Here is a 21797-nt window from a genome sequence, read left to right on the forward strand (position 1 = left end):
GAGTGAAGTTAAGCTATTAATTTTCCCATGCAACCTTTGTCTTGGCTTTAAGTCGAACCAGGGAAAATCAGTGGAAGACGTTTTGCTCTAGTTTCTTGTGATGGGCGTTGTGATAGTTGTAAAAGTTAAATTAGTGAACAGCAATAATTTTTCAATGACATACTATATACACAGTTACTGTCATTTCAGTCCCTGAAAGCTCAATGATTATTAATGTCATTCATAAATCTGTTGAAAATTGCCTTTGACCTGTAATGACATATTCCAGTCTGTGGGAGGTGCTGTAAGATGGAGATAGAAGAGGTTGTTTGGACTTTACATGTTGAATTAATCATAAAACATTAGCCAGCAAAGAAAAAACTATGAATAACTCATGCCATGCAAAGAAGTCCACAAAGCCGTCCATTTTTTAAAATGTTATTTTAACATCCTTTATAAAATTGTGTTTCAAATGAAATATGTTTTTTTAATTTGTGTATTTGGGGTTGAGCTGAATTAGTACTGTAAAAGCCTGTAGAGGCTTCAAAACAAGTATGATATTGAAGGTTTCTCTTTCTTTGTGTAAGTAATGAATGAAAAATGGAAACATTTCTAGTTTTTGAAAAAATTGTTTAACTCTGAAAAAGCCCAAATACATTTTGATGGTAATACTAATTATCACATTGCATTATACTGTGTTTGTGTTGAACTCTCAATAAAATGATCCCTTAAGATGATGGCTGCCTATTTTGTCATGTATATTTAATGTTATTGAGAAATATTAAAATTTTAAGCCAAGTTTTAAGGAGCTTTAAACTAAAAACAGAAATAAGCAAAAAGTAATTAAATCAAATCCAAGATTGCATTAGAACTCGTGCTGCTCAGTGTCACATTATATTTTTGCCATCATGCTGTGTTCAAACATAGTTGGTTGAGCAATCATCTTGATTCTTTTTGAAGTTGATGTAGTCATCTCCACAGGTGACGATGCCTTTCAGCGTGCTCAGGATCAGTGCATCAGTGTCGTTGTTGAGGTCAATTTCTTCATGATAGTTCTTCACAGGGAAGATGCAGTTCATTGGAATGCCCACATCTGCACTGAACTTCTCCATCTGTGTTTAAAAATAAGGAAAGGCTTTAACTGTGCATCATTATTCCCATTTGAACAATTGTTGATTACTATTTAAACATACCTGTTCCTTCATGTATTTGATCCTGTAGACATTCTTTAAATCTTGGTTGACTTCAGGACAGGCTTTATCAATTTTGGTGAGAATGGCCACTTGAGGAATCCCTGCAAAGACCACAGGCAGAGATCTACTGAGTCTGGTAACTGACAAACATGTCAACAGATCTCAGCTCCTGTTCTCTGTCAGTGAAGGAAAACACAAACTACAGGAGGCTCCAGAGATACTGAGTGGAGTATTACAGCAGGATGTCAATTAAAACCTACTGTAGAAAAGACTAAACTGAATAAACATTCCATCTCTCACCCAGGCGAGTAGCTTCTTTTCTGATGTCCAGAACCTTGCACACGATTTCATCTCTCAGGACAGGTAATGTGTCAGCAGGAATGACACAAACCAGAACATGCACTTTGTCACTGGAGGTTGGGGATTTGATGTAGAATGGATCAGCCTCTGATAGATTCAGGATTGAACTGAAAAATTTCAATCCAGTTAAACCACAGTTGCAATAAACAGATATTTTGAAAAGTTTTTCAGCTACTGTACCCTGTATCCATCCTTTATGTGTCCCCTCAAAGCCAGTTTGATGTCATCAACCAGGACACCTTTGTTTGGATCCAGGCCCATGATGTCATTGAAGACAAAAGGATAGACGGTATCAGAGCTTTCTTTTTGGACCTTGAAGGTTTCGTACTATAAATCACATATAGAGAAAAGCACAGTTATGATCACTATAGAGCAAAAATAGATAAATCACCGCCCAGCTAGCTACAGTAAACTATGAAAGTAGTAATCTTTTTTTCATAATTTTGGTTTCATTATTTCAGTTAAGCTCATTATCATCATCAAGTTTTTAATTCTCCAAACTACTGTAGAACAAGAGAGCACTTACTACCTGTCCTCATCTATCTAAGTTTGATTTAGGTATGCACCGGTGTTTGACCAACAGATTTCATGGCGGCTTAAAAAAGTCAAACCAAACGAAGTAATACACTAGAGTTTGTGTGAACATCTGACAAACAAGTCAGATATAAAATGCACTGTAAAAGTTATGAGAATGAGAAAGGCCTCCAGCTCATAAAAATCCGAGGTCATGGATTGCGATTCAAAATGTACAAAGAAAAAACTAAACATCCTACATAGAAATGACAACACATAGGATTTCTCATGAGTTTTACTCAGATGAGCCAAGCTGTGAATGTATTCTCACTCTGTGGTGGCACTATTGAGTTTGTAGATTCAGACCTTAATAATGGACTGAAAATGTTTTGGTGAATCTGACCACATGTGGAGGAACAAGTGTACCCTCTTTGTTTAGGAACCTCTATTTTCTTACTACAAGCCTGGATGGTAGTCAACTGTCCTCTCTGGAAAACCAGCACTGGTCATGCTGGTAAAAGCAGGATGCAGCATGACCAGCTATGATCTCTTATTCATAGCTTTTTCCTTTTGTCTAAACATTTTGTCACAAAGATTTTATTGACTTTACGCTGCTGTTCTCATTCTAACTCAGGGTTTTGTTATTGAACTTTATAATCCTTTCACTGGAAAGACACAAACCTCTGAAAATCACTTTCCACGCCTTAAATAAAAAGAATATAACAATTTAAATACTTATAATTTTTAAACAGATTTTTATGTACCAAAATATATTTGCAATGTGGCTGTCTTTATCAGTACAATTTAAACTTTTTAATACCTGTTTGGTGAAACTGTCATGAGAAATGTTGTCCGCCAAAGCCTGTCTGTACATTCTAGCATGTAAGACACTTTGGACCGAGTTGATGAAACTGGACTTTCCAGCTCCAACTGGACCATGAAGAAGAATCTTGAGCTGCTGACCTTCAGTCTGAGGTTTGTAGGTCTTCACAAACTGCAGATCTCTCTGTTGGTCTCTGCTCAGAAAAGGAATTAAATTACATCATAGACTTAAATATCATTTCACAGAGTTTACAGTTCAGTTTGATGCCCAGATGTAACAGGACATCTGGGAACTTAATCAGTATGTCACCGAATAAGGTAATAAAAAGAAAAAAGTTCTTCAAAACAAGTAGGTTACATTTGTACAGTTTGTGCTAAGAAAGATTTAGTTTTTTTTTAGAAATTGGCAGCTGTGTACAGGCAAACTTACCCCCAGTCAATCTGCCTCCATGGTTCGCTGAGAACTAACAAAATGACATTTAGACATTTAAATAAGACACAAGGTTACTAAAAAATACAGTCATGCAACAAAGTGTAATTTTCCATGAATAAGAACAATGATGTTCAGTCTTACGTGGAGCTGGTTTTGCTTTGGACTGTTCTGCTCCCATGGCTGATTAACAAAGCAGGTACAAACACAGTAAAACTCTGAGCTTATATGTTGATTTTTTGTTAAAGTGAAATTACTGTACTCCTTGATAGAATAGGTGTAAAGTCAATTAATAAACACAAAGTAACATTTTACCCTCACTAAGTGCAGGAACTTTTTGTGCATATTAGTTATAACAAATTACCCCATATCCTGCAACTTTCTCAGCCAGAGCTCATACCAAATCCCAAGAAATGATAAATGGTAATGTTTGGTGGACTTGAGGGATAAAAGCCCTCATTACTGAAAACCATTATTTGTCAATGTCAGTTAAAAAAAACAAAAATTAAAGTACATGTTTATTAAAGTGTAAACTTATTCAATATATAAAACATTTTTCTAAGAGTTCTATTAATGTTGCATCAGTCATACTGAATGACTAAACAAAACGTCAAAATCAAACATGATCACACAAATAAAGAGGCTAAATTAGACTAAGCAGACAAAATTTCACAGTTCTAAAGTTGTTGAAAATGAAGTTGTCGTGTTGATATCAGTTCTTGCAATGATCATATTTTGTTATTCTTTTCTGCAGTTAGCACGGTACCAATATTTCTGATCATACCTGTGTTGTTGAAGTTGTACTGGAACAATGTGGAAAATAAAATGTCTTCAACTAAATGTTCTCACTTATGTATCCATCAGTGACATCAACACAGTCATTTACATATTAAATGATCCTCCCACTTCTATGTGTTACAGCATTTCAGAGAAGTCTCTTCAGACCACAAACACAGATTTATACTTTCATTTTCATCTGGGTATTTTTTACTTTTTTTTTTTAAAGTTATCCGTGAACTTTGAAATATTGTCCTCCTACTGACCTTTCGATTAACAGGTCACCCACTCTACTTCGTGAGACACAGCTGCCTGAGCAAAAGCGTAAGGATATGACACTGTGGTTTACATACATCCTCTATCAGCAGTCACAATGGTTTCACTTTCACTTTTCTTACTGAGGGGTAGAAGCAGTGTTACCACATGGCTGAAGTAGAGTAAGTGCTCGTAGTTGTTGAAACTGGGCTTGAAATAAAGAAGATTTATATGATTTTACCAAATAATTTTACACTTACACTTTGGCAGGAGAGACAAGTGTGGAGTCATCAAAAAAGGGACATGCAGTGATTTTTATGCATTACTGCCTTAAAGATAATTTACGCTACTGCCCACTGACATGGTTTTATAGCTACTGTTAGCTATAACCACTGCATCAAAAAATAGGTTAAAATTAGTGGTCTGGTGGGTTAGGGTTTGGGTTAGTTCTGATGGTTTGAAAAAACAAACTAAACACTTAAGATTCTGTTCTTTTGTTAATTGTTACAGAAAAGTGTTTGTACACATTAAATTCAGCAGTTTTTTTCACACTTGTCCTAAGATTTAGCATCTTTCATTTTTGTTGAGGAAGTCATCTCCAAAGCTGATGATGTGATACAGGGTGTTCAGGATTAAAGTGTCAGTGTCGCTGTTGAAGCTGATCTCAGAACTGTAGTTCCTGACAGGGAAGATACAGTTCATGGGAATTTTTTTTGTTTGAATGTAAAACCAATTTAAGATGACGTTTCCATCACTTTCAATGTTAAAAAGGATGTTATTTTTGTTCTCACCCAGTTTAGTGGCATCACGTCTGATGTGTTGTAGCGTCTCCACAACTTCCTTTGACAGAGTCTCTGTGCAGGCACTAATGACACAAACCAGAACATGCACTCTGCTGTTGGGGTTTGGGGTCTTGATGAAGTACTGATGACCTTTTGATAACTCACATTCAGGAACAAACTGAAAAACAAAGTCAGATTAGTTAAAAGTTTAAAATTAATGTCAATTACCAAGAGTAATGTAAAACAGATCAAAGCACTGTTTTTTAACTAAAGAATGTCAGTTTTAAAAATGCAGTAACTCTACTTTGTAACCGCTTCTAACATGTCCCTTCAGCATCAGTCTAACATCTCTCACATGGATGTTTCTGGTGTAACACCTGGTGTGTGTCAGAGCCCTCATGTCATTTATGACAAAAGGGTAAAAGGAATCTGCGGTACCTGTTTGGATCTTGTAGGTTGTGTACTGTGAAACACACAGAAAGAATGCAGTAATTATACCTGTTTGGTCTGGTTTAACTTCACTGCAGGTGCTTCTGATCAGAGACACATTATCTTTGCATTCATTCAACTGAACACTAAAGTGTGAACCCAATAGAAGAAACAGAGATGCTTCTCTAAAGTTTAGGAGACTGTATTAGACCTGTAACCTGTATTTGTCATTCAACTCTTTGAGTGATTGTCAGCACTGTCTAATGGACAGTGAACAACAATGACACTGATCATCCATCAAATGTAGATCTGAACACGCCCAGCACCCATCCTGTTAATCGTATTTGGCACCCTCAGACTCCTACTTTCTGCATAATCACTCAAAGAGTTGAACTACACGTACATGTAATGTGAACTGTCCAACTCATCACCTTCTACCATCACCAAATTTACTATATCAACCACCCCTTGTAGAATTGGTTTGAGTTCTCTTGGAGAAATATATTTACAAATTAAAAATGTGACCTTAAGGTGGTATAGTGACACCAATCTTATGTGAAATAGCAACTGTAGTACAGTTCCCTGGATGAAATTAAGTCAAGATGATTTCCTTCTCACTATATCATCACAATCAAACCTTCTTCATACCTCTTTGGTGAAGCCATTGGGGGTGCTGTCCACCCAAGCTGGTGCACTTATTCTGCCTTTCAGGACACTTTGGACAGAGTTGATGGAACTGGATTTTCCAGCTCCAGCCGGACCATGGAGAAGAATCAAGAATCATTTCTAGGTAAAACTCTGTGAGAGTGTGACTTACTCGTGATATTTTCTGATTCTGTTAAGTGTTGTGTTCTTCTGACACAGTCAGACTAAATTAAATGTTTGGAGAAAACTGACTTGTTAGTGTTGTCCCACGTTTCTCTTGATCTGGTTCTCACCTACCTTTTTCTGTAGCATTTCGCTCATGAAAACATTCTTTACATCTTGTCTAATTTCAGAACAGGCCTGATTGATTTTGGTGAAAATGGCCACTTGAGGAATTCCTGTCAGGAGTTTTCTTTGTTTAAAGGGCAGCACCATTAATTTGATCCTTTTTTAAAACTTAACTTATAATTAAGACACTGCTTATTTTACCATTCTAAATTCTCTTTAATGGCCTTAAATTTGGATTAGGTTTAAATATTTAAGATCTGACATCATATAGATTCCTAGGCTATAGACTGAGACACTGCAAACAAAACAAACCATGGTTCATTTTGATCCAGGCTGAGACAAACTCTTTTGATCAGACCAGATTTTAGTCCTGCGATCTGGACTGTGGTCTGGGCACCTTTCACACCTGCCATTTTGTTTCAGACCAAACTAAAAAAATCTGAAGGTCCAGACCAAGCAAGGTCAGTGTGAAAGCACCCTAAATTCATTGTCTATGTAGCATTAGTGGAAATGTGTCTTATCTAATCTTAATAAAATATTCTGTGCAATCATAAATTAAGAAATTACTGCCTTCAGAGAGGGACAAAAACACCTTGTTGTTATCCAATTTATAAATATAACACCACAAAATACAACTTCAGAATCTGAAGCTGAATCAAGACCTGTTTAACACTTTGTCAAAACAGCAGACTGTAAGTATCATAAAGGATTCATAGCAGAAGCCGTTGAATCAGTTGACATCAGCACATTAGGCTTATCTAAAAAACAGGTAATTATACATATATCTACATGTATTTTTAGATTCTGTTCTGCCATGTGATTTCTTTGAAAGTTGAAATATGGTCTTTAACAGGAAGGAATAAAATGTGTTCACACCAGGTCTGGTGCGGTCTGAGCAGACAACACGTCGGTCAAAGGTTTGATCAGACAGATGGTTCTGTGTGATTTCTTATTTCCTTGTGGTTTGTAACACTATAGTTCCTCATTCTTGACCACATGGAGCTGAAAGCAGAAGCCAGAACTAAAACATCAGCACGTTGAACTTGCAGTATATTGATCTAATAGACACGTATACAACTGTGTCCATCTTATGTAATTAGTTATTTCCATCCGTGTCAGTTTTAAACATATTGTGGTTAAATCGTGGGAGCTCAGTGAGTTTCTCAGTCAGACATGTTTTATTTGTTAACAGAAAAAACTCCATTCTGGTTTTTGAAATTTAATTTTTCGTTAACAGCTTGCTAGCTAGCACAATAGGTCATGTTGAACTAATCCATGTTCATTGCATGTTACAGTGACTGGGTTGGGTTTGATGCCATAAACAAATGGTCTGTGTACATAACAGCCAAGTTCCGGAGTGGGAACAAAGACACGAGATGACGAGCCTTTTCCCGTTTTTCGTTTTGGAATAAGAAACCGGAGACGAAAAACAAGATGAGACAGAAACACCTGTTATGAACCCACATCTTTGTGTTTCAGTTGTCAATCCTTTTCTGCCAGAGAAAATCAAAAGTAGCTAGCTAAAGTAATCTGTTTTCACATTAGCAGAGTAAAGAGAGCTAGCTAAGATTAGCTTTATTTGCCTTAGCTGGGCAGCACAGTAAAAAGCTGTGCTAGCTTATGGGGATCCTGTGCTGTCGTTCATTGAGTGACTTCCGGGGGAAAATAAAAATTATTTCACGCACAATGAAACAGACAGTTTTTAATCCCGTAACTGATTTCCCCTTTTCCCTGTGTAAAACAAAAATAAAAAAAATACTAGTCGTTCTTTGTTTTCTGATTTAATTGTTCCAAAATCTAAAACGGGAAAAGGCTCATTGTCTGTTTTCTGTTTTCTCACTCTAACACTAAAATCAACTAGCCGTTATGTTCATGGATCCGAATGCCCAGTTGATGTTGACCTTTCTCATGATATCGGTCACATTCACGTTTGGTCAGACCTGCTTCACTAGACAAAACTTTTAGTTTTAATTTGTACTCACGAGAAGTTTGTATTGGAGTCTGTTGCACAGAGTTGCGTTGTAGAGGAGCTGAAGAGAAGCTTTGAGGCACGGCGCTCGGGAATGAGCTGCGAGCATAAACGTCCTTTAGACAAAAATCAGTCCACAGTCTGTTTATAGGCAACCCAGGAAGTCAAGGAACAATCAATCTGTTCAAACATTGGTGAAAGAAAAGCGATTCATACATTCTTACATGTAGTAACTTTATGAGCTGAAAAACACATGGCTTACTTAATGTGGATCCTGTGAATTTCATTCATCAAGGTAAAGGTACAGAGCCATTTTATTTCATGCACAACCACACATACTGTGTAGGTGCAGAGAGAATGAGTAAAAGTCAAAATGACATTTACTGTCACAGAGTCCAACCTGCAGTAAATAAAATATTAGTCAAACTAACTGTTCAAGTGCTCAGGCTTTGGGCCGATGAAACGCTGTGACCTCTGCTCTCAGAAAATGTTTTCAACTGTAGCTCATCATTGGAATTGTCCAGATGAACATCATCAAAACAAAAATCTGTGTTTTAAATTAGGTTTAAGAGGTTTGAGTTTATAAGCAGCAACACTGAGCTAAAGAAGCACCTGCATTTTCCTGGTGATGCCTTTTTTGTCTTCATGCTTTGATTTTTATTTTCTGGCTGCTCAGGTTTTTTTCAGTTGCTTGTGCTTGAATGTGTCGTGTTTTCTACATTAATGCGTCACTGTCATGTTTGACAGTGAAATGTCACTGCAGCGCTGGCGAATCGACGTTTCCTGAGTGGCCGGTGTAGGCGTTCAGCTCAGTGGTTTCTTTTTATTCCCAATGAGCTCTGGCAGGTGAGACTGACAGCTCACCTCAGGTTAAAGGACACTTCGCCCACCACATGTACACAACACTGTGGACTCTCCACTCTCCATCAGGCTTTAAGTTACATCCTGAAAATGACTCCACATCCTCATACAGCTGAAGTAGGGTGGGGGGCGGGTGAGGGTGTACAGTGTGCATCCAACCATGGTGAGAGGATAATGGGAAAGCAAAGAGCATCATTACCTCTCTCCATGCTGCTCTGCACCTCCCGCCTCTCTGTGGACCTCTGGGAAAAGATGGAGCGGACGCAGACGTTTTGATGCTTTGGATCTGGACTCATTTCGCTCAACAATGTTTTTTATTGCTTCAGGCACAATCTCTACAACAGCAGCTGTCACTAAATGAAGCTGTAAAGCACTGACAACATGCACAGATGGTTGGAAACGTTTTCCAAAAATCACTGTTGATTTCAGAACCGGCCCAAAGCAGACACAACAGACCCCAACACCGGAGGAAGATCTGAACTCTAGTTCAGTCTCACTATTCGGTTTTTGTCATGATTTAAGATGCATTTGTAACAGAAGTCCTACAGAACATTTTTAGATCATCTTGAGCAAAAACAAAATCAGATTAAGGTACAATAGCTTACGTTTATATACTTTGTGCACTTTCCATAAAAGTGACCTCTGCAGAAAAGGTTTTGAAATGTGGTTTTTTCAACCATCGTCTGTTGGTGAAGAACAAGAAATTAGACCAGCACTCTTAGCTTCTTATTCTGATGTCCTGTGCACGATTTATTTAAACCTTTATAATATAACAAACAAACTGAAACAACATCAGGTTTGTAAATCCATTGTTAAGTTTGTGTGTAAAGTCATTTGATTATGCTAAGGCAGCTGATGCTATGTAGTCATTTAGCCTGATGTTACTGGCATAATGTCTTGAATTTCATATTTTTAGATTTTTCGTAAAGCACCAACTAAAGTCTTCATCATTAGTAAACAGCATTTTGTAAAGAGTCAGATTAGATGTTTCTTATGGTGCGAACTCAGAACTGGGAGTGACGGCGTTCTAGTTGAGAAGTTGGAAAAACATGGACGCTCACAGAGCCTTTATAGCTGGTCTCATCTCAGTTGTTAACGTAAAGTTTTAATGTAAACACTTTAGAACGTTTTTAAGACGCAGTTCAAATTTAACTGATTGAGAAAAAAGAAATATTAAACCATGAATGTGAACCGTTTCAAATGTAACTTAGGCTAGCCATTTGTTGGCAACAGCAGTTGATAAAAACGCTCTACATTATAAACAGTAACATTAGCAGAGTGTTCACTATTATTGATGTCAATAGCAGCCATCTTGAATTCTTATGTCGGGGTTGCTCTGACCTCAGGAGGCGTTCAGGTTCAAACTTCCGACTTGGAACTGAGAAATTTAAAACTGGAATGCACCGTGAAGCTAACGTTGAGCTTAGTCAGTTCAGTTGGTTTGGTCTCACCTGGTTTTTACTTGGTTTAAATATTTCTGAATAGCTGGTTTTTGACTGCATATCATTAGTAGTATTACACGTACAAATTATCTAGAATATTTTACAGTTATGTTTCCAGCGACTTGTTTTAACCTTCATCCTCAAAACTATTCTCTGGATTTGGAGTCTTTAAACGTTGTATCATCCTCTGGTTTTTGTGCAGTTTATATAAAATTTACTATGTTTTTATCTATTAATTTCATTTGACAACTTATAATTGTCTCATATAGTTATAATTTCTTTCCATTGTGTCTGTTAGGTGGTGGAGGGGGGGTTGGCAGCTTCGAGCCTCAGAAAGCTTTGGGCCGGCTCTGCATGAGCAGGAGTTAATCTGAGAAGGCAGACAGCCTCTACAGATGGAAAATGATGGTTTTTCAATATCAGTCAGAGCTTGGATGTGCTTTCTTTCTTTTTTTATGATCAGCAGGTTCAGCTCTTTTTTTTTTGCCTTCAGACCTTTGGTATGAGAAAGCTGCGGCAGCTTTTAAAGGATTTACAGTGTTTGGTTCCTGTGCGGTTTATTTTTCTCCTCTTCATGTTCTTTGCTTTCCGTCTCATTTCTGAGACATTCGGCTGAATCCACAATCTGTCATTTCCTACATCTGGTAATTATTCCCCCTCAAACACACCTCCCCCAGCCCATGAGCCGGAAAGTCTCAGCTACAAACTCCACATTTCATGGCTCTGCCCTGAGGATTAAACATACTCCTGGAGGCTGTAGCTGTCCTTGATGTCTTTTGGAGGGAGTTTGGACGGAGACGAGTAGAGTCTCTGCTCCTGATCCTGTTCAGGTTTCTCCTTCAGAGCCTTCTCCTGCTTCACCTCGTCCATCTGCAGCTGGACAGTTTTGTTTTGTCTTTTTTTTGGCTGGTCACGCTCGGTCTGCAGCTCCCGCCTCTGCTGTTCATCTCGGTACAGCACCGGTCTGTCAGGGTTGGCGGAGGAAGCGTAGTCCGGTCGTCTCGTTCTCTTTCCGGGACACGACAAACAAAAAATGACCCCTCCAGCCAGAAGGAATCCAGCGGAGATAAACGTCACACACAGAGCTCCTCCAGGCTGATATTTACTGCTCTCTGGCAGGTCCGTGGTCAGGAAGGCGGTGATGACTTCGTTGGTGAACCAGGACGCCGGGACCAGGCAGAGAAAACTGGCCAGGATGAAGCAGCCTCCTGCAGCAATGGCCGTATGCCCCTTTGCTCGGTGGCTGCCCCCCCAGCGGGTACATTTGAGCCCCAGGGAGGCGAGGCAGAGTCCAAACGTCGCCACCATGCAGGACAGGACCATGGCGGCTCGTGTGGTCTGCAGATATGCCGGCAGTGACAGCATCGAGTTCTTCATGGTGCAGCTGAAGACGCCGGAGCTGTACCACACACAGTCCATCCACAGACCCTGCATCTGAGAGATGGGGGTCATGATGCTGGACCACACGTTGGTGCTCACCTTCCAGTTGGGTAGCAGGGTGGCTACGGTGGCGCCGAGGACGCCCAGGAGCGCAAGGGCGAACGCCAGAATCTGAATGGCGGCGGACAGCATGGCTCAGCAACCCCCCCCCACCTCGGTCCCTGTTGGCACGGCGGCGTCCCGGGCAGGTTCCTGACAGCAGATAATTCCTGAGCGCAGGCTCCAGCGAGCTGCAACCAGAGGAGAAATGAGAATGGAAGTGAGCGTGACGGACGCACAGCTGAGGCTGCTGATGGGAAAACCTTTCTCTCTCACTTTTTTGATTTCTGTTTTGGAGGAGGGGGGGTTGAGCACGTGCAAGCTCGATGATTGCCTGCATTAGTTACTCTGCAGCTGATGTGATGATCATTGACACTCAATTATGTCCATTTAAAGCTGCAGAGTCCCTCGGCTCCGCTTCCTCTGAGCTGCAAGAAACATGACCGCAGAGCAAAAACTAAAAGCTCAAACAGACTCAAGTTATTTCTTCTCATTGATTCAACCTTCACCTCTTGACAGAGTCACACAGCTGCAACAAGAGGAGACATGAATCCTGAGTGTTGTATGAAAACTGGAGTCTTACCTGTGTTGTGTCTCCTGAAGTGGTTCCTGAGGACGGAGCAGAGAGACAGAAGCAGAGTGAATGAAAACACAGGGTGTGTGGGTTAACAGCCTTTAACTACCCCTCTGCCTGCCGTCTCCTTGGCAACTGTACATACAGTTTCATCCCATTCTGCGTCCTGGAAAAAGATGCACCAAACCTCCTCCTTTCTTTTTTTTCCTGCAATCTCACTGTGAACAGAAGAAACCTTCAGGAAACAGGTTTTTGTTTGGAACCTGAAGGTCACCGGCTCTGCTGAAGGAGCCGCAGAGCAGCGCTCTTATCTGATGAGTTGATGGCGGGGTACGCCGCAGAAATGGTTCTTTGTCGCTTTTTGACCAAGAAAGAAGCCATTCACCTGCAAATGTTTGTTTTCAGCTGTTGACAATGGTTAGATTTTGTTTTTGAGCCGTGGAGTCACAGAGTTTTACGACCATTTGAAAAATGCGGTGCCGCCTCTTAAAAACGACATGAAGGTGAAAACTCATTACTGATGATTACAGATAATATCTGCTGGTCAGAGCCCTTTGCTTTCAGAAACAGTCAGATTTCAGTCGACTGACGGGATCGTTCGTGCTTTTAAGACAATCAACATGCACCATCGAGTCGTCATTTCGTCCTCGTTTGGTGATAAAAGCGCTGAGCTGTTCTTTGTCCAGCTGCAGTGTGAATCAAGGTGTCGCCCGTCATGTGACTGTGAAGAATCGCCCACTGCAACACAGTGATAAGCGTCCGCAGCCCGCCCACCCACTCTGTAGTGATGGGACCCAGCAGTCAGTCAGTGGCAGCCTGTTATTACCATAATCCTCCAGTCTGGGTTCTTATCAGCCTCAGACCTGCACAGACTCGAGCTGCTCCCACCAAACTGCAAACAATAAACACAGGTTTTCTGTCTCTGTTTCCTCTGTGGGAAAATACAACATGTAAAACATCAGTTCACCCGTCGTCGCTGTTTAATTAATGTTGTTGTGTTGATACAAAAACTCACAACAAATAAAAACACAATGGAGACTCGGTTTCCCACCGGAGATGCAGAGGAGTGACGTCAGCGTCAGCGACAAACCAGGAGCTGCTGAGGGTTTAATGTGGGCAGGTTTCTAATGGAGGTTCTGAACTGAGCTCAGAGGAAACAGAGGGTTGAAATCTGTTTGTGGCCTTTTACACTGAAGACAGATCAGTGACCGTTCTTAGTTACGACCATTTGACTTTAGCTTCTCAGACTGTTACAGCTTTGTTTATATTTGGATCAGATTTATCTTGGGACATGATAATCAAGATATCAAGACAAATAATATGGACTGAATTAAACAGACTGTGGTTGGAGCCATCAGATCAATCACAGCACTGTTCAGTGTTTATTAATAAGCTGATAAACTAAAGGAGAAACATTAATTATCCGAACATGAGCTCTGACCACCTCTGTTGTTGTTTTTATGTGTTTTAAATGGAAATGAACTGCTCATTGTTGAAAGTAATAACTGTGGTGACAACAGGATAAAACACAATAAAACCCTACCTAAACTACATTTTATTTTTCCAAACTGACAATAAATGTTCTTTTCATATATAAAAATAATAAAAAGGTGGATTCAGCCTCGTAAAGTGAAATGATGTAGTTCTTCAGTTTTTTCTCACATATTTATGATTTTATAATCTCAGAGAATATTCTAGTTTTCTTCCTGTAAATTTATGACTTTAATTTTGGAAATACTGAGTTTTCCTTCCTCTGCGACATAATTTTTATTTTTATTTTAAACCTACATTGTTTCTAATACACTGTCACATCTGTGACACTGGAAGAACAGAAATCTAAAACCTGAATTCAAAATAGAGAAATTATTTCCTGCAGACTGGCTGATGAGTAACTGTTATTAAAGAGCTGGGTGAAAACAGTGGTCTGCTGCTTTAACTCATGTATAATAACTGCTGCAGACCTGCGTCTGTCCCACATCCAGCTGCTCTGTGGGTCCTCGGTCTATCAGGACCAGACTCTGGAGGGTTGGACTCGACGCCTGAGGCCTGACAGGAAACAAATGTCGTTCTGCTGCAGAGTCCGAGGACAAACTGACAACAGTTACACTCTCATCACCACTAAGATTCATTCTCTTTATTTTTAGTTCAGCTTTTTATTTCACCTCAGTGTCCTGATTTACTTTACGCTGCGTTTATGTTCCAGTTAAAGAAGAGGAAATCTCATGAACGAGTTTAGATTTCAGTTTAATAAACCAGCAGAGTTTAACATGACTTACCCTGATCTGACAGGTTTCCCAGAATTCACACTCTTCAAACCATCTGGATGAAGAAAGATTCCATCTGCTGAGAGAGAAAAAAGAGATTTAAGTCTTTTCACCAAACACTGATTCTTCTCAGTTTCATTTCAATAAACATCTCACTGAAAACTGATGACGACTCCTCGGATTCATTCACTGTTCATCTGATGAAGTCAGATTTAATAACTGAACAAACCTGACGATTCTGATTTGAAACATTAAACCACAATATTTGATAACAGAGCGGTTCTGAGCGTCTTATGATTTTAATTCTTTTAGTTGATCTGAGGTCGAAGGTTTTTATTTTTGATTTACTGAACAAACAACTGAAAACACAACAAATTATTTATCTGGAACTCTTTCAATTCCTGTAGATATTCTATATATTTATTTATATTTGAATCATTGATCGTTCCAATGGTGAAGATGGTTCTGAGGAAAAATTTAAATACAGGTTGAATAAACTGTTAATGAATTCTGTTGAGCTTCACTAAGTCTGTTGAATCTGGTTTAAAGTTTGTTACAGGATAAATCATCACAATCTGATTTAAAGATAAAATGACATGTTTTTACTTCCTGCTTAATGTCGACATGAAATGACAGAGTGAGGAGGAGGTGACGATGTCAATCTGCAGAGATTAAATGTTACAGACGACGTTCAGATTCTTTGACACGAGTTCAGACTGTTTCCTCAGCCTTTAATCCAACGTGGCAGAAATTAGCTTCACATTAAAGCAGACAGTTTGACCTCTGACCCCAACAGTCTCTCAGATAATAGTTTGGAGCTGAATCAAACCATCTGGCAGAAACAACCCCCCTCCTCCCCCCTCCTCACCCCCCGAGGCTCCATTAGCCATCAATCAGCAGAGCGACAGGAATATAAATGAACTGCTTTATCTACACTGAACACACACACACACACACTGAGGTCTATTCTGTAGATTTCAGTGTTATTTTCTCAGCAGAGGACGGAGCTGTGATTATATCACCACCTCAGCTGTGGGTCTGTCTTTAGTCTTTAGTCATATTTATTTTTATTTATTTACTTTATGTCATCTGTTCAGTTGTATGAGATTTAATCTGGACGTTAATTATAAGATTAATAAAAATCATTTTGCTTTACAAGACAAAGAAAACGATTAAAACAGGAATTCTACAGCAACATGGAGGAAAAAAGTTTGAATAAAAAGTGATAAAAAAGACATTTTAAAATGTTTAAAAATAAATGATCAACGAGGAAAGAAAAAAGAACAAAGAGAACGAACAGGAGTTTGAAAAGGGTTTTAAGAGAAAAATCAATTGTGTGTGTGTGTGGGATTATTTCACAGTTTGATGTGTTGTTGTGTCGTAAAGGTGATAAATTAACATGATAACACAAACCAGCAGCTGACAGTGAACACACACACACACACACACACAGGTGAATCATGTTTTACATTCTTTAAGGACATGAAGAAAAAAAAAGAGATGAGAATAAAATCAGAAAGTAAAAACTAACCTGCAGACAGACGATGTGTCGATCCTCATACAGCTGCTGAGGACACACACACACACACACACACACACACACACACTTACACACTTACACACACACACACACACACACACACACACACACACACTCTGAGGGTCAGAGGTCAGTGTGTTTGTGTCCCTCCCAGGTGTGTGTGTGTGTGTTCAAATGAAATCTGGTTCAGCACATTCCTGCAGCTCAAACACAACACACTGACTGTACAGGAGAGTGGTGGGCAAACAGCGGCCCGTGGGTCAAACCTGGGCCTCAGACAACAACGTGTCTGGACTCAAGTTTTCCTGCTTCAGTTTTAATGAATCTGTTGTAGATAAAGTGAATCCTGACACATCTGGAGGAGCACGTTCTGCTTTATTCTACATGTCGTTAGGTGCATGATAATTATCAGATCTGAACTTTGACCTTTGGCCACCAAAATCGAATGAGTTCGTCCTTTAATCCAAGTGAACATTTGAACTGAATTTCAAGAAATTCCCTCAAGGTGTTAAAGAGATATCTCAATCAGAAGAACAGGACGAACGACCTGAAAACATGACGCTCTAATCATTAGAAGACGAATCGTCTCTTCTAGTTTTCCTTCCAACTTCGGATTAAATGCTCATCAGACAGGAGTTAAACAGAGTCCTGTGTGAAGTTAAAGTCTTTAAAAACAAGCTTCATTCGTCAGAATGAATTCTCAGCGTGTTTCCTGTTTTCCATCAGTAAATAGAGACGCAGACTCGGCTGTTGTGTTGAAGGATTTTCTCTCTCTTCTATAAACAGCTGTAACTGTGGCAACAGGAGCTGCAGTGACTCAACATCACACTCTTCATTTTTAAACAGTTCATTTCCTCAGTGTCCAGAACAGAAGATTTAAAACCTCCTGAGACTCTGAAGTGAAGTCAGACGGACGTAAATAAAAACATCGTCAAACAATCGCAGTAAATCTGTCAGGAAAGAAAAAAACCAACTCCTTCACTGAGTCTCTGCTCAGCTCAGACTACAAACATTAAACCTGCTGCAGCAACTGTAGACTCAGTCTGACCTGTAGACTCAGTCTGACCTGTAGACTCAGTCTAACCTGTAGAAGAACAGAACATGAGAAACTGAGAGAAAACAGTGTCTGCGTTCAAAAAGAACAAAACAGTTTTCGAGTCCCTAAAACTCCATCCATCCACACGTTAGTGCAGACGTAGCCTCAGTTTACTGATAAACACACTGAGACGTGAGGAAGAAGTAGAGGGACAGGAGGAAAATGAAGCCGACGTCACTCTGAGTCTGTTGTTAGCTAACATCTGAACAGTTTGTGTTATCGCCTGCTCTGGGTAAATCAACAAACAACTACACAAACTGCCCGGTGTTTAAATTCACTTTGCTTTCAGAACACACCTTTATCCAGGCTAGCTGTTTCCCTCAGCCACCAGTCTTTATGCTAAGCTAGGCTAACTATCATCTGACTCTACCTGACTGACAGATCAAGACAAAAACAGAAAAGTTAAAGTTCAGATCAGTAAATCTTAAATTATTTTTTTTTTCATTTATTGGACTTGAACAGCGTTAAAAAGATGTACACAAATATTTAAGAAAATAAATTACCAAATACTTTAACAGCTCAAAAAAAAAAAAACAACAAAAAAAACATGAACAGTTCATTTGAAATGAAAACACTGTCTCTACAGCTCCTCAGTCACAAAACTGAAATACACAAAACAATCCAAATATATAAATACAATAATTCAACCTGGCAGATTTACAAAGGCTTTGATCCAAATCCAGCAGCTCCAGATGTTCACTGCAAACTGCTTTTGTCGAGAACAAAGAAAATATCTGTTAGACAGAAAACTACGACTGAAAAACTGTACAGAGAAAAACATTTACAACAGAAACAGAAAAGACGAGTTCAGGCAGCTGAGGGTGAAAACAACGTCTGGTTTCAGCTTCTTCAACACGACAACGACGCCTTCAGGAACGTACAAGAAATATCAAAATGTTTTTGGAGATCCATCAAAGACAGAGCTGCCAGGATTTAAACTCCAGGATCTGTAGTGTTAAAACAAACTGAGCTCCAGATGTTTCGGAGGTCACTGAAGATGACGACTGAGACTTTGGTCCTTTAAAAACCTGTAAATCCAGAGAGTGAAATTCTCTCATCAGTAAATCTCATTAAATCTGCTGCCGTCTTCCTGTTGTTCCTGAAAATGTTGTGGAGGTTTGTGGTTTGTCTCTGAGATGAAAGAAGATTCAGTCGGTTCCTTCAGGTCTGAGTTTGATCTTCATAGCTTTGCTTTGTAGATGAAACACGACGGCTGAAGGAAGTTTAGTTTGTTGTATACGATGGAGTCATGATGATGATTTTAATGAGAAAAAACTTATTTTAGTATTTTCTACTCATGTGACACTTCAGTCCTGTGCAGGAGTTTATCTTATCACAGAGACTCTGCTCTGAAATATTACAATAAACATCCTGTAATATCAAAACTCTTCTTTTAAAATGACACGTTTTTCCTGTGATATCAAATTATTCAATTCCCAAAATCCCAAGTTTTTCCTCTAAAAACCTGTTGTTGTTGTTGTTGTTGTTGTGTTTTGTGTCTTTACATGGTGGTGGTTTTTGATGTTCAACTGAAAACCTCTGTTTCAGTTTCTCAATCCGTTTGTTGTAACTGTTGAAGTTGGAATTAAAGTAGAATGAGAACATGTTTGTTTGCAAACACAGGTGTGTTTCCAGAAGCAGGTGAGGTCACAGCCAATCAGACGGTGGCTTCAGGATTCTCAAAGTTCCCAGAGGTTTTCTTCAGGACTTCAGGAGGTCAAAGAAAGAGAAGTTTGTCCACAACGACTCTCCAGCAGTGACAGTGTTTCAGTGTTCAGCTCTGAATCCCTCAGTGTGATTGGTCAACATCTGATCACCTGTGAAAGTGTGAGAACCTTCAGGTATCAAAGACACTGTTCAGATCTCATCTGAACTACGTGATCCTGGTTGAAGTAGTTTGGTAGGTGTCAGTCTTCAGCCCTGCAGAGTGGGAACAGCCGCCGTCTGGACCAACATGGAGTCGTAGAAACAGTCTTCGTTGATCATGGAGGTCATGCTCTGAACACTGAAGTCTCTCTCCAGCAGACTGCTCAGCTCCACAGCTTCTCCTCTGGGGCTTCGCCTCAGACTGGAGCTGTGTCTCTTGTCGTTGCTCGTAGGCGTCGCCCCTCGCTCGGCCTCCTCCTCCTCGGTGAAGTTGAGTCTCTGCAGCTGAGCCTCCAGCTCGCTGGTCAGAGAGCAGAGTCTGGTCCTCTTCCCTGAGGAGTCAGAGGCGGTGTGGCTGGGCAGCAGAGGCTCAGAGCAGGTGTCTCCCAGGACCGACCTGCCGTCAGGTCTGCAGCTCTCCTCCGGCTGGTGGTGATTGGTCCTGTGGGCGTCGGCTCGACTCCTCTGCTGCCTCCTCCTCCAGGAGCCGCTCCTCTCCGTCGTCGACAGCCGGCTCCTCCTCAGGGAGCCGACGGGCGCTCGCTCTCTGAGGAGGGAGCGCAGAGCTCGCAGGACGCTGGCCTTCGTCTCCAGACCGCTGAAACAAAACAACACAGAGGTTAGAGCTGAAAGACGTCAACTGTTCAAACTGTAAAACATCAGGAAACAGAGAAAATGTCCGTCACAGTTTCACAGAGCTGCAGGAGACGACTGTCTGAACCAAAAGACCAAAACCCAAAGAGATTCAGTGAGAAAACAGAAGAAAGTAGAAAATGCTCACAGAAGGAACCAGAAAGTTTCAGTATTTTTCCTTTTCCTTCCTTTTCTTGATTAATTGATTAAAGGTTTCATCTGTAAAATGTGGTGAAACACCAGGATCTGAGGTGACGTCTGAATCAAAACCCCAAAGATTCAGTTACTCACATTAAACAGACAGGAGCAGGAGGTCGAGCTGTTTGAGAATCTGGAACCTGTTGATGTTTCACTTTTCTTTCATGGTGAAGAATCAATTATCAATATGCTGCTGATTATTTTTTTGTTGACTGACTAATTGATTCAGTTGATTCTCCTTTTAAACGAATCCTGAAACTGAGTCTTAAACCTGATCTGATCTGAATCTGGATGTTTTTTTTTTTACCTGCTGCAGAGCTGAAACACCGTCTCCGGTCGTCCCTCCACCTCTGACCTGCTGTGAACCAGCTCCCACACACACGGGTTCTCTGAGCCTGTAAACACACCACAGTCTGTCAGGTCAGGTTCAGAGGATCAGAGAGAAGCTGCAGCATGGCGCCACCTGCGGGACGACGCCTGCACACGACACCTTTACAACACTGATGATGAAACCCCCTGTGATTGGTCACTGACCTGTGATGTTGGCCGGTCTGACCTGGACCGCTGACACTGGGATTAACCAGCGGAACCTGAAGGGGTCCAGATCAGCTGAGCGAGAGCTGGTCTGAAAACACACAGAGTCAAATCTGAACATCACAGAGTTCGAGCTGATTATTTCTCTAAATGAAGTCAATAAAGTGCAGGATTTCATTTGTCAGGTGGTTTTACATGTTTTCATTTCTTCACTCTTTTAGCAGCAAGACAGTCGAATATCTGAGTGTCTTTGAATGCACCAAACCGTAATTACATGACATCAACATAAAACATAAAGTTGAATATGAGGATTATTTCTGTGTCAGGTCTCAGATCAGATCAATCAAAAAGAACCTTTATTTATCCTCAGTTTATGCAACAGAACACAATAAACACTTAGAATGCAAAAAAACTCCTGATAAACATAAAGGACACGTGGTTCAGAGTTAAAGGACTAAAGCATGAAAACCAGGACACTCACCATCCTCTTCTTCAGTTTGCTGTTCTCACGATAAACCAGGATGACAGCTCGTTTAAACACTGAGGACACGACAGGATCAAACACACTGTTACTGCACGTTCACCCACTTCACAACACTCACACTGAGGAACAACAAACTGTTGTGTTGTTGTGTGTCTGTTCTCACCAAACAGTGTGAGCTCTGGTTCTTTCCTCAGACGTCCCAGACTGGGCAGAGGGTTCAACCAAACCACCGACGAATGAGCCAGAAACTCTCCCATGGAGATATCAGTCACCTGAGAGTCAGAGACACAGGAAAGAATAATCATTCATTTCATTTAGTGCTGGAAAAGTAGACTTTATTGATTAATCATTGATCAGCCATCAACCCTTTGTGTTTGCAGCTTC

General features: G+C 40.2%; 3 protein-coding genes across 6 annotated transcripts in view; all 3 read right to left on the reverse strand.

Annotated features, from left to right (window-relative positions):
- Positions 1-1697: 1697 nt before the first annotated feature.
- On the reverse strand, positions 1698-4217 carry LOC108882216 (interferon-induced protein 44). Its single transcript, XM_018674580.2, has 5 exons — positions 4082-4217; positions 3442-3480; positions 3298-3331; positions 2866-3061; positions 1698-1859 (listed from the first exon to the last, which is right to left on the reverse strand). The coding sequence occupies exons 2-5, from the start codon at positions 3476-3478 to the stop codon at positions 1704-1706; spliced, it is 423 nt and encodes a 140-aa protein (XP_018530096.2). The 5' UTR covers positions 3479-3480; positions 4082-4217; the 3' UTR covers positions 1698-1703.
- Positions 4218-9526: 5309 nt separating this feature from the next.
- LOC108882217 (claudin-20-like) lies at positions 9527-14133 on the reverse strand. Its single transcript, XM_018674582.2, has one exon. The coding sequence runs from the start codon at positions 12315-12317 to the stop codon at positions 11481-11483; it is 837 nt and encodes a 278-aa protein (XP_018530098.1). The 5' UTR covers positions 12318-14133; the 3' UTR covers positions 9527-11480.
- Positions 14134-16952: 2819 nt separating this feature from the next.
- Positions 16953-21797, reverse strand: part of LOC108882226 (rho guanine nucleotide exchange factor TIAM2) — a 42042-nt gene continuing 37197 nt past the window's right edge. For 3 of the 4 annotated variants that reach the window (XM_018674593.2, XM_051071603.1, XM_018674596.2), the window contains exons 20-24: positions 21577-21685; positions 21411-21469; positions 20930-21020; positions 20703-20790; positions 16953-20162 (exon numbers count right to left, since the gene is read on the reverse strand). In XM_018674593.2, the coding sequence (XP_018530109.1) occupies positions 19613-20162; positions 20703-20790; positions 20930-21020; positions 21411-21469; positions 21577-21685 (897 nt within the window). In that variant the 3' untranslated portion in view covers positions 16953-19612. The remainder of the gene's footprint in view (positions 20163-20702; positions 20791-20929; positions 21021-21410; positions 21470-21576; positions 21686-21797) is intronic. The other variant, XM_018674599.2, reaches the window with a different exon arrangement.

This window comes from Lates calcarifer, linkage group LG7_1, assembly GCF_001640805.2.
Source record: "Lates calcarifer isolate ASB-BC8 linkage group LG7_1, TLL_Latcal_v3, whole genome shotgun sequence".
In the NCBI taxonomy this organism is placed as follows: Eukaryota; Metazoa; Chordata; class Actinopteri; family Centropomidae; genus Lates; species Lates calcarifer.

Bases quoted from the DNA above. Each gene is read 5' to 3' on its own strand.
- LOC108882216 (XM_018674580.2), bottom strand. From the start codon at position 3,478: ATGGGAGCAGAACAGTCCAAAGCAAAACCAGCTCCAC. The intron at 3,062-3,297 runs GTAAGTTTGCCT...TTTTCTGAGCAG, and splicing joins TGGAGGCAGATTGACTGGGG to AGACCAACAGAGAGATCTGC. The intron at 1,860-2,865 runs GTATTAAAAAGT...TGTGATTTATAG, and splicing joins ATGACAGTTTCACCAAACAG to TACGAAACCTTCAAGGTCCA.
- LOC108882217 (XM_018674582.2), bottom strand. From the start codon at position 12,317: ATGCTGTCCGCCGCCATTCAGATTCTGGCGTTCGCCCTTGCGCTCCTG.